Source organism: Sander lucioperca, chromosome 6, assembly GCF_008315115.2.
Source record: "Sander lucioperca isolate FBNREF2018 chromosome 6, SLUC_FBN_1.2, whole genome shotgun sequence".
NCBI classification, from domain to species: domain Eukaryota; kingdom Metazoa; phylum Chordata; class Actinopteri; order Perciformes; family Percidae; genus Sander; species Sander lucioperca.
The window spans coordinates 15,614,413-15,626,810 of record NC_050178.1 but is presented as its reverse complement, the minus strand read 5'-3'; the positions used below and the strand labels follow the sequence as shown (position 1 = coordinate 15,626,810).

Here is a 12,398-nt window from a genome sequence, read left to right as displayed (position 1 = left end):
TCTTTGTCCTGTCTCCCTGCAGAGAAGAGGTAAATAGAAGCAACAACAGCTGTTGAATAGGGTGTTGTGTCCAGTTAGGCTTAAAGAAGCATCTCACTGTCAGCCCAGTAAGATGGACGAGAAGTGTTGTATGCCCAGCACATTGGCTTCTAGCTAAACTCCCCAGCTTACTTTCACCAGTGATGCCTCTCTACATGGGAGGATGAGACTGTATTATTCTGCTGGATGCTCTAGTCTCATACTTAAGCTTGCAACATTAATTAATGTGCAAAATGCAGCTCAGAAACCAATGAAAGAAATGCGGGCTTAATATAGAAACTTTTCTGTCATGACAGAATTGTCAGTCTGGGTGTAGAAGCTGAGTTTCCCATTTGAGAAATGTCAACACTTTCTGATATGGTTTGGGTTTCCCAACACATTGCCTGTGTATGTAGAATTACACAGAGTATGTTAGCATTGTGGGCACTAAGGTTGTTCTGTGTGTTAGTTCATTCATCATTCTGTATATAAAATGTTAAATAATGACTAAAAAATTAGCATTGTGAAGTTTTTTGAGCAACGAATACTTGCTTCACACATACATGTCAGTGTACAGTTAAAAGCTTTACCATTTTTTTTAAAAATGTCTTACTATTGTCTTATTTGTAATTCATGTTGATGTGTTGTCTACGATGTCTTAGAAAATCACTCAGAATAGAAAGTCAGCATTCCAAACTGGGAGCGCAGTTTGAAAGACTTAGGCCGGCCACACACTGGTTGCGTCGTGTGAGCGTGGCGTTTCTGTTTCATGTCAGCTGCGTGGCGGCTGCGTGGATTCTTCTGTCTTTACACACCAGAAACGTGTCTGATGCGGCACTGCTGCTGCTAGCCTTGTCTGTACACATCAGGCGCGGAGCTGTGGGCGGCCCTGGACGGGTCCGCTCACATTGACAGGTGGCCCAGCTGAATCAGAAATTCAAAGTTTAGTGTGTTAGTTTGTTTTCATTGGTCAATGCATCATCAATGTAGCACTATTGCAATCGGGTGCGAACAACATTAGTGTTCGCTAGCTAGAAGTGTCATGGCTTGATTTTGCTTTAGTATGGCTAAACAACTTGCACTCAGTAATTTAAAAAAAAAAAAAAACTCGTATTGAGAACAATAATGATTTGGAGGACCAGTCTGTGGATCGACAACTGCTGGCTCTGAGAATGGAGCGGAGATGAACTCCGAACCATCATGCTAACCATCAGCCACAGCTCCGCGCCTGGGCGGCAAGCCACTCCCTTGGCTAATCAACAATCACTGCCACCCTTGATTGCACCGTCAGATCTGTCAGCTTTGGGGGAACCTACTACCCAACCTCATCTACAGGCATTCCCGAGTACCATAATTGATGGGAAATATAGAAGCTTCAATGCCAAGTGGTATGAAAGGTTCAACTAGATTGAATATAGCCAGTCGAAAGACTTGATTTTTTGTAAAGCCTGTAGGCATTTTCCTGAATAGCAAACTGGGGCAACTTTTACTAAAGAAGGTTTCAAAAATTGGAAAAGAAGCATCAGGCTAGCAAGGTGCATGCTTCTGCACTTGTAAAATTACTCTCCTACAAACAAAGTCATGCGCACCAAGGCATCGCTACTGTATTAAATCAGATGCACGGAGATTCCATTTCGTTCATTGAACGTAATCGACAGTACGTCAGAGTTGTGCTGGATGTTGTCATGCAGTGTGCCAAAATGGAGATACCCCTGAGAGGACACCGGGAAACACGGGAAGCGTTAAACAAGGGGAATTTTTTGGAGCTATTCGAGTTCATATCGGAGTATGACCACATATTTTGCCATACTTGCAGATGAGTTTAAAGATGTTTTCGATGCATGCAAATGCATCCAGAACGCCCATGCAAGGAACTGGAAAGGTCATGTGAAACCAGGTGAAGCTCCAAATCAGGATCTGTTCATAAAGTCTTAGAAATGCTAGACGTGTTACTTGAGACTCTTGCTGAGTATTCGGAGACAAGCGGACAGACAAAACTAGATGTAGATAACCTATTACAACAGATGCATACAAAAAAGTTCATTTTTATGCTTGTTGTGTTTTGCAAGTTGTTTCAGTGCAGCGATTTTGCCACAAAGGGGCTGCAAAGTCCGGCAATCTGCGTGACAGACTGCATCTCCTTAATTGAAACATTGAAAGCCACCCTTGCCACTTTTCGAGATGATTTAGATGGTGACTTTGACAAAGTGCTCAGATTGACGGAGGAGTTGATGGATAAATACGAGATGGGATGTGATAATGTCTCGTGAGCGAAAGCTGCCTGCAAAGTTTAGTCAGTCTATTGTCACCACAACATTGGGAAAAACATCCGCTATCAAGAATAATGGTGATCTGAGGGCACTCTGGAACTGTATTCTGGACAACCAGATGGCTGAATTGAACAGCCGATTTAAAGACGACACCTACAGAATAATGCAAGCTTCAGCTGCCCTCATCCCAGGATCCACCACTTTTGGCACACAAGAACTGCTAAAATCTCCATGCAGCTTGTATGGGATAACAGTCAGTGATGCAGAATTTGCCTTTTTTACCCAATTTATCAAGGGCAAAGCTGACAAAGACAAAATGCCCTCACTAATTGAATTGTTGGATGCCTGCCCTGGTGATATTTTCCCCAGGATAAACTTTTAAGGGCCCTCATCACACTACCCATGACGTCCTGCAGTGTTGAAAGACTTTTCTCCGCTACACACAGGATCAACACTCGCTTGAGAGCATCAATGGTGACTGAACGCTTGAACAATTTGACTCCGTTGTCTTTCGAAAGAGAACTGACAGAAACACTGGATTATGACGAGATAATCAGCATCTTTAATTCAAAAGCCAGGCGACTCCGCCTTGTGTAGCCGGGTAAGGTAGGCCATGGTTTTCTTTACATGTAGGCCCGCCGTGCCCTGACAGCAGTTAACATGTCATTCCTTTAAATGTGCACAGAATAGAGTGTTATGTTGTTGTTATTGTTTTTTTGTTTTTTGTTAGAGCTACGTGCTCTCTAATTGTGTCGTGGTTAATTGAGCCGGGAAGAAGCGCAATCTGTCCGCCTACGCATTCCTGGTGTTTTACGCACGACTCCAGCGCAGAAGATGAGGTGGAGAAATAGCCCTCGGAACACTTCGCACCAACAGTGTTCATCTGTGACATACCTTAAGAAAACAACAATGCATTTGGGGTCATTATAATGTTTTAAAATACCGTTGTGGCTCCGGAGAGCCCAAGTTTTGCGCGTATTTCAGCCGCATCTCCACGCACTTTGTGGATTTCTACTTCTGCACTACATACATACATTCTAAACATAAAAGAAAATATATTTCAGCATATATAACACTGTGATAAAAGCAAATCGATGACCAGTAAAACAAGAAAAGTGCCGTTGGTTTGAAAACCGTGTCCGGACCCGCACTCTGAGTGTCTCATGCAGAAGTCAGCGGTGATGAAGAAGTTTTTTGTTGTTTTGTTAGAGCTACGTGCTCTCTAATTGATCTGCCCTATAGGCTACAATGTTGCCTTTTTGTGAATGATATGTTCCTGGCTCGGTAGCCATAGCCTATGTAGGCTTATGTATTTAGCTCAGTTTTGACAGCAGATGAAATGTAAACTACAAAATAAATCTTTATGAATACTTGTTTCATGTGTGATGTGATGTCCCTTTAGTGGTGCTTCTGGATAGGCTACCATAACGTAATCAATTTTGGTGAAGTGGAGTGGTGATCAGATGAGAAATTTGGGACGGTGGGGGTTGGGGGTGGATGGTTTTAATGTTTCATCAGGCAACTCTGCTGCTCTAGTATAATTTCCTGGATTCGGGACAACTGCTTTGATTTCGGGACACCCTAGATTCAGGCCCACCTTGACTTAATCCAGGCCCACCCATCTGTCACGTTCTGCATCCGCCACTGGTACACATGTATGTTTCCCACTGATTTACTGCACTCAAGCAGTATACTTCATGTTAAACATATAATATATACTGATTTGATTACAGCAAAGACATAAGAAATAAAAACAGACTCGCCACGCAGCCAGTGTGTGGCCAGCCTTAGGAGTCTAATAGATGCTATTGGTTGCATTGTGAGAAATGTAGTTTTCAGTATTTTATATTGACTGATGGAAATAATGTTTTAAAATACCGTTGTGGCTCCGGAGAGGCCAAGTTTTGCGCATATTTCAGCCGCGTCTCCATGCACTTTGTGGATTTCTACTTCTGCACTACATACATACATACATTCTAAACATAAAAGACAATATATATAAAGTCAGGAAATCTTGGCCTGCTGCTTCAATTTTGACAATTTTTTAAGTCAGGAGCCCATATATGTATATGACAATTATTTTAAGACCGACTTGAAAAGTTTTGAACCTATGATTTACAAGGTGAGCTACTTATTTTAGCTTATAACTACATTGACTTACTTTGTCATGAGCAACCACTATTGTTTCCAGCAGAAGTTGTATAGCTGTACCACTGGAATGCAGTGTACTGAAATAGAATCATGACACAAACACGTGCAAAAGTAATATTTTTTAATTCAAATGAAACCATGCAACAGGTCACCATCACCCTGATTAGATTCAACCCGTTATAAAATAAACATCCAAAGCCATACATTGCTTTCAGTGGGCATTCACTGTATGAGAGAAGAGACAGCATGGAGTATACACAGGTCAGCCCATCGACTGAAGAAACAAAAAAATCACAGATCCTCCTGCTCAGCACAGGCCACAGTACAGTGTTGTTTCTAAAAAGGTGCCAAGCGCACTATGTTCTCTGAAGAGAGAAAGCACAAGGACCTGGAGCCCCCCACCCCAACCACTGGCTGCTAATAATCAATCACCATCACAAAGCGCTATGACCCATATGGCACACAGAAGACAAGTCTGAGAACATGAGTAATGAGCCATCAGTGCCCTGTTGATACATATGTGTGTATCAACAGGGCATAAACACGGGAATAAAAGCAGTTTATTCCCGTGTACTAGACATGCACTTGTTTAAGGAAGGCCCGCGAAATTCACATCGTCAGGATGGCGGAAGCTGGGGAATTTGAGACTAACGGGGCCTGGGAGACCAAGCAAAGCATTGTTTGGGGGGCACATTTTCTTCTCTATGAGGGGAATCATACTGCAAGACATTATGGTCTGTTGTTTAAAAAACAACCCAGAGTAATCCAAACCTTTTGGTTTGTGGTTACAGAAGCAGATTTATTTCGCGGAGTAATGGGTGGATTCAAAAGCATCACCACAATACCCATATAACAGGGACTATTTGTCACCACCTGCGAAGAATCGGGCACATAATTGGTACACTCAGGTCATCAGGTGTTATTTTACAATCTGGATTTAGAACACACAAAAGATATTAAAAAAATAACATGAGTACAGTATTTGTGTTTTGTATGTCTGGTCTGCACTGTGAACTTTAATGGATGACTGGGCACACATCCCTCTCTCTGTCCAATGGTAGGCTCCTGAGGGAGGAAGTGGGAGTCGAGAGTCTTGGATAACATGATGGTTGTGTAGACTGAAAGTAGTAGAGTTGCATGTGTTTGTGTGTGAATGACAGGGAGGGATAGCAGCAGGTGCCTCAGTTGCTGTACACCTGGCCTTCAGGCGGCTGGGAAAGCCTGTTGTTTTCTTTCATCATCATGTGCTGTCTGAGCTCCTGCAGCACCATCCGGATGTTGTAGGAGTTTTTCCACCTGCACAGCGCTGTCAGTGTCTTTATGTCCACCTGAAGGAAGAGGAGGAGATGGGGGGGATTTATGGCCTCAATTGTGCACCCTGGCATTAAGGTTAAATATATGGAATGCTAGGCTAAAGCAGTGTGTTGGCACAAAGAGTGCAATTTAAGTATTTTTGAGAGATTCTTAAATCAAAATATATGCAGAATTGTAAAACCAATTTTAGAAGCTAAAAGTAGGCTAACTGGCAGAATTAAAAGTAACTCCTACAATAAAGTATTTGGTTTAAAAGGTAATAACATGCTTTGTATTTTAGGGCTAAACTAGCTCCTACAGTAAGTGTGAGAGGATTTTAGGGGGCAGAGGAGTCCTCAGTCACGAGAACTTCTAACAATCAGTCAGCTGCAGCAGGCAATGCTCCTGGGTGTGTGAGCGTTTTGGAAAAATACAACAATGACGACATTTTAGAAGCATATTTCATCATGAAGAGATAATGGTTTGAACAACTTCACTAATCAAATCAAAAATGCTCTCTTCAGACCCCCATTTGTTTGACAGGTCATTAAGTAAGTAATCAAATAGTTGCATTTTACGACCATTTTTTGAGACAGTGCAAGTACTTTTTACAACTAGTCGCATATGTGAGACCTGCAAATTTGACAACTTTTTAATTTTTTTTCACATTGAAAAGCGAGGAGAGGGCAAGTCTGCCAGAGTTGGTCAATGTCATAGGTCATGTATTTGCTTTTTTTTACATAAATGCTAATGTTAGCTCCGACATTTGCTACATGCTGTGGTACCGCTCCCCTTACTTTTGAGAAAGGTAGAGTGACAGCAGAGAGCGGAGACCACTTCTTTGAAGAAAAAAAAAAAAAAAGAAAGAAAGAAAGAAATTCCATACAGGCTGCTTTGCCTGGCCATAAGCAAACAGCACATTATTTTATTTTTGAGTTTGAATACACAGTTGTTGATCAAATATATAACTTTTTGATTTACCTCATCAATACAAATTGTGTGTTTTGAGTGTCGTGAGCTCCTCTCTCTGGCTCCCTCATCACTCAATCTTTCCAACACTGGGTGTTAGATACTTAAATAGATACTCCTCTTTCAATGGAAGTTTAATCACCCCAGATATTTTCAGTGTTAACAAAAAAGAGACAGAGGGCCCTATCTTGCACCCAGCGCAATTGACTTTGTACACTGACGCATGTATCGTTCCTATTTTGCACCCGAGACACACAGCGAACTTTTCCCTCCACAGACTCACGTCGGTAAATTAGGGAATGAACTATCGCTCCCTGGGCGGTTCAGCAAAAATTGCATGCTTATTTTAAAAAATCATAATCACAATAATTTGTCAATATTGAAATCACGATTATTTAACCCTTAGAGAACAGACCTCCCACTGGTCGCCATGTGGGGTCCACAGGAGGTCGTTGTTAACATGATCCTCTTTAAAAAATAAAATAAAAACCATAACAGCTAGCTCATTCATTCTTTTTACTGCAGAAAGCTATGGCTTTTGTCTTTTGTGTCATCACGTTGTACGCTCGCGATGACATCATCACGTTACGTGACATCCAGTCCAAAACGTGCTGATAACTAGTGGTGGATCAATATGTTTTGTCTGTTTATATAGTAAAATTTGATGAAAACACAATCTTTTTTTATTTTTTATTTATGACAATTTAATACTTCTTTATTACTTCTTTTAATTATTTACTACTAACTATTATGGTTTATTGACGTACATAACTTTTTGCTTAGGTTGTACTGTTTTAGGGATATGAAGCATTTAAAGATACTCCAATAAATGACATCACAATAAGCAAAATTACTAATGTAGGCACTGGCGGACTATTTCTATTGCAGAGTTCAAAAGGATAACACGATTACTTATTGACTTTTGGAAAGATGTTGCATCTATTGAACTTAAACAGTGACACATCAACAGTGAAAACATCTAAACTTTGAAATTACCCTTAATACTAGGGCTGAACGATTAATTGCATTTGCGATAATATCGCGATATGTTAAGACGCGATTTCCTAATCGCAAAGGCTGCGATTTGGTCACGTGACTCGCAAGAGCAAATCAGTCTCCACCTGCAGAGAAAGCATCAACTTACCACGCTACGCTGTCATTCAAACAACTCAGAGTTGTAGTTTAAAACTTTTACAGCCATTTTAATAAAATGAAGGGTTTTATTCGGGCTCAAGTCCATACATGCAGTTAATGGATACAGGCACGCAGAACTGAAGGCTCGGTTAGCAACGATTAGCTCTGATTAGCGGTTAGCTCCAGTTAGCTATCTCCGTTATAAAGATATGGAGTGGAGGAGACTGCCACGGGGAGGGGTAACAACCAGACTCTGATAAATTACGTTCGGGGAGCTTTCACAGCAGCGTGGCTGTGCTGTTTCAACGGTTTTATTAGTACAGTTAATCCCACGGCATATAAATTCATGCATCACCTAATTTCATCATCACATACAGGCCTGGCCTCCAGGAAAGAACAGTTTGTTTAATCTATCTAATCTTGTATTGTTCATACTATACAATGATTTATTGCTTGTCTTTGTTGAATAATACAGAATACAAAGAGCTTAAAAAATAATCGCATATTGAATCGCAATATTTTTGAAAAAAATCGCAATTAGATTATTTTCAAAAATCGTTCAGCCCTACTTAATACCTTTCCCATTTGAACTTTCTTTTTCTTTCAGAACACAAGACAAAGTAAGTTTGCTTGCAAAACGTAATGTGCAAAATATTTGTTTTTCTCGATTACGTTGTTTTTTGTGATCGTTAGGAGCCCAAATTGAAATCCAAATTGTATTAATTGTACAGCCCCAATGACAGAACAAAGTTACTAAATCAGTGTTTCTAACATGAGCACCCTAGTAGTGAGCCAACAACTCTCCAACGACTTATTACTAAAAGCTACCACTGAGGCTGAAGCACAAGTCGAGTCTTAGGCTGTCTCATTTCTCTGTCTTACCCCTTCCCCTTACCCCTTCCCTTTAGTTTTGCGCGTCCATGTGAGAGTAAGGGCTTTCCCAATTCTCATTTTGATCAAGGGGTAGGGCTAAGGGGAAGGGGTAGATACCCCTTAGTTTTAAGCAAAGTTGCAAGCTTACTTGAAAGCAAGGGATACCCAGAATACACTGCGCAGCCGGCAACAACGGCGACCAGAGAGACCCATATATGTAAGTATTTTCGGCTTAAAGAATTGATTTAAAAATTACGAGTCTTGTTTTGTGCTCTACACAGTCCTGTACATATATATTTGCAACCATGTTCTTAATTGAAACGTTTTTAAAAATCGCTAGTTTGCTACGCTAACGTTACATTGCTGCACAACAGTCCTGCATTTCTCTGTCTTGAATGGACTCCATGCATGTCTACAGTTTTAACGACACTCCACTAGCAGCGGCAGCTGATCCACTTTCGGGCTGAAAACGAGCAGAAGTTTCTGCGTTCATGTTGTAGCCATTCAATATTGTATTGGTACTGTATTATTGTAATCATGTGTAATTCATTCCTGTTCATGCACCTGTACATTGTTGTTGGTTATGATACAGGACACTAATGAAAGAAATGGGGTTGGAGGGAAAGGTTACTGGCCAACAGGCATCAGACTGGGGTCTGGAATTTCTGAATAGCTGTAGTTTTTTTGTTTGTTTGTGGTCTTGTGCGTCCTTTTTTAGTTTTATACATAAATTTGTAATACATACAAAGGGTAAGACAGAGAAATGAGATTCAGCCTTAAATTTAACTGGCAGCAGGGGCTACTACTGCCAGAGTAGTTTTTGGTAAATTATGTTCATATTGCATACAACTAATAATAAACACTTACAGTTAAACTTATAATCTAGATCAAACAGGAAAGAGTGGTAGGTGGTGAAATTTGGATACTCACCACACCATTTGAATTGTGAACGCCGCTCAGGTTGATCTTGTTCACAAAGCGGACATGAGGGGGATACTCTGGGTATCTGGATCCACATTCTATTTTCAGACTGTATATCCTGCCTTCATAGACAGTCTGCAATTAAAGAAAAGATTACTTTAGCTAAGCTTGGGCAGTATCAAGATATTACGGTATACAGTGGAATTCAGAATTCCCAAAGGTATGATTTTCAATACCGTCAAATATACAGAGGTGGAAGATTCATTCAGATCCTAAAGTCTGAATACTTAAGTAAAAGTACTAATACCACACTGAAAATCATCCACTCCAAGTAAAAGTTCTGCATTCAAAACCCTAAAGTAAAAGTATGCAAGTATTATCAGCAAAAAGTAAAAAAATGTTATTGTGCAGTAAAATGTTCCCTGTCAGTGTTTTCCTATTATATATGGTGTTTCTGGATTAATATTACTGCTGCATTGTGTATGTCAGTATTCCTCAAAGAGTGGGCTTGCGGACTACTGGTGATCTGCCAGCGAGGCCCTGGTGGTCCGCGAGTAGATTTGGTAAAAACAACAGTGTTTCTCAATCTGTCTTAGAGCGAATCCAAAACCTGATAGTGAGTAGCATAGATGTGTTGTTTTCAATATTAAATAAACTTGTATGTAAATTCATACATTGTTTGAATTGGCTGTTTTTCTGTGTTGTCGGACTTCAGCAATGAAGCCGACCGTTTTGCGACACTGCCTTAAATTCACAACACAAGATCAGCATGGCATTTGAAATAGGGATGCACCAATTGCAAATTTCTCAGCATGTGTAGAATTTTCATTTGGCCGTTGTCGATACTAAGGCGGATGTGAATGAGCAGAAATTCAATCAAATTTATGAACAGTTTGAGTTTCTCTGAACTTTTTTTGTTTAATGAGCGTACCTGAAGGCACCACAGAGTCCAGTCGGAGCCTACGTGCTTCGATGTTTGTTTCCATAACTCACTCACGGGGAAGGCAAAATGTTGCTATACCAGTGACTTCAGGGAAGCAGGAAGATTTTCTGTTGCTTCTACATCATCTCGGACTCAGGCAGTGGCCATCCTTGTCTGGAATAGTTAAGCTGCAGGCTACCAATAAGCTAACGTTACTAAGGGTGCGCCGATTGATCGGGAACCGATCGTTATGGCCGATAAAGGCTTTAAATAGTTTGATCGGTGGTCTCCATAAAGGCCGATCAGATGACGCACTACTCGTGAGGAAATGTTCTATACGCAGCTAAGTTACACACCAACCAGACGGCCGACCGTTGGCAGAAAAAGCAGTTGGACTGATCAGTCTCCCCGAGTTGGTCAAAAAAAGTGCCTCGGAACCAGGGTGGGAAATTAGCCTTGTATCCTTGTAATGTATTGGACAGTTTTTGTCAAAGAATGCTGTTGCTAAGTAACAATGCACAATGCTTATAGGAATCGCGTTACGTTACTGCTAATGAATCCCTAACATTTCCGGATTTTGCTGCTTCATAATAAAAACATTCAAATACCAAAATAATGGAGGACTTTTATTGTGAAGAACTTACAGGAAATGAAACCGTTCACAGCCGGGGCTTTGACCACGCATAGTCGAGTAGCTAGTTTTCAGCGCTAGTCCGGGACGCCGTGTAACTAGCTAGCTAGCTAGCTGAGCTGAGGTAGAGACGAAAGGAAAATTATCTGTTAAAAAATGTGGCGACATATCCCCGGTGTTAAGAGGCCCGCCGCGGAGTCAGCAGTAGCTATGGATGTACAAGCTGTTGAGGGCGAAGTAAAGAAAAAGAGAAGGTACTTTTCAAACAAGTGGCACATTGACAAAACGTACAGCGAAAGACCATGCAAAACATTTCAGACCGTCCTGCCAACCTGTTTACATTTTAACGTCAATGTAGACTGTAACGATGTTGAAGTCGCTTGAAAGCTGCTGCCGTTTTAATCCTGTTGGCTCTCTGCTGCTCAGTTCTACCCCGCGACTGACGAGACAGACACACACACACACACACACACACGGTGGATGCAGGAAAAACCGGAGATGAGACGTACAGGATGACCTAAATTGAGGACAGCTACACTTAATACATCCATGAGCTACACTCGTTATTGTAAAATCAATGATAAGTTAAAGTCCAATAAGTCCTTTATCAAACCGTATGAATGTGTGTCCCAGGCCAGGATAGGAAATTAACTTAAAAAATGTAAAGATCAACAAGCTACTAACACATAATAAATACATTATATTAATAAAATATGTATTAATAATAAAACATAATTTAATAAAGCAATTCAAAATATGATAGTACACTCTCTTTTATAAATTTGAATTCTGGAAAAAGTGGCTGGTAAAAAATGTAAGTGGCCCCACCCTGCTCAGAACACACTAAAGACACACTGACAGTTTTTTTGTAATTTATTCCGAATAAGGCTTTAGCTATATGTTAAGCTCTAAGCTGTTTAAGGTGTGTTTCTAACAGAAGAAGTGGAATGTTGAACGTTTCCTGTCAATAAAAGTAAACCGTTGACAATTCACAATACATTATCTTCTGTTAATTTTAATACTTATGCATTGTTGTTAAGAATATTAAAATTAATATATGATAAATATATGACATGATAAATAGAAGGTTTCAAATAGACCCGGTGATCGGTATCGGTCGATACTGCTCACAGCAATCGGTGATCGGCCCCAAAAATCCTGATCGGAGCACCCTTAATTTTAATCTTTGGCCTGATAATATACACACAAATTGACA

The 12,398-nt window shown here is 40.5% G+C and overlaps 1 protein-coding gene across 1 annotated transcript in view; it reads right to left on the bottom strand.

Moving 5' to 3' along the window:
* Positions 1-4,543: 4,543 nt before the first annotated feature.
* ube2v1 (ubiquitin-conjugating enzyme E2 variant 1) overlaps positions 4,544-12,398 on the bottom strand; it is a 30,836-nt gene continuing 22,981 nt past the window's right edge. The window contains exons 3-4 of the mRNA XM_031277246.2: positions 9,639-9,764; positions 4,544-5,767 (exon numbers count right to left, since the gene is read on the bottom strand). Coding sequence (XP_031133106.1) covers positions 5,621-5,767; positions 9,639-9,764 — 273 coding nt within the window. The 3' untranslated portion in view covers positions 4,544-5,620. The remainder of the gene's footprint in view (positions 5,768-9,638; positions 9,765-12,398) is intronic.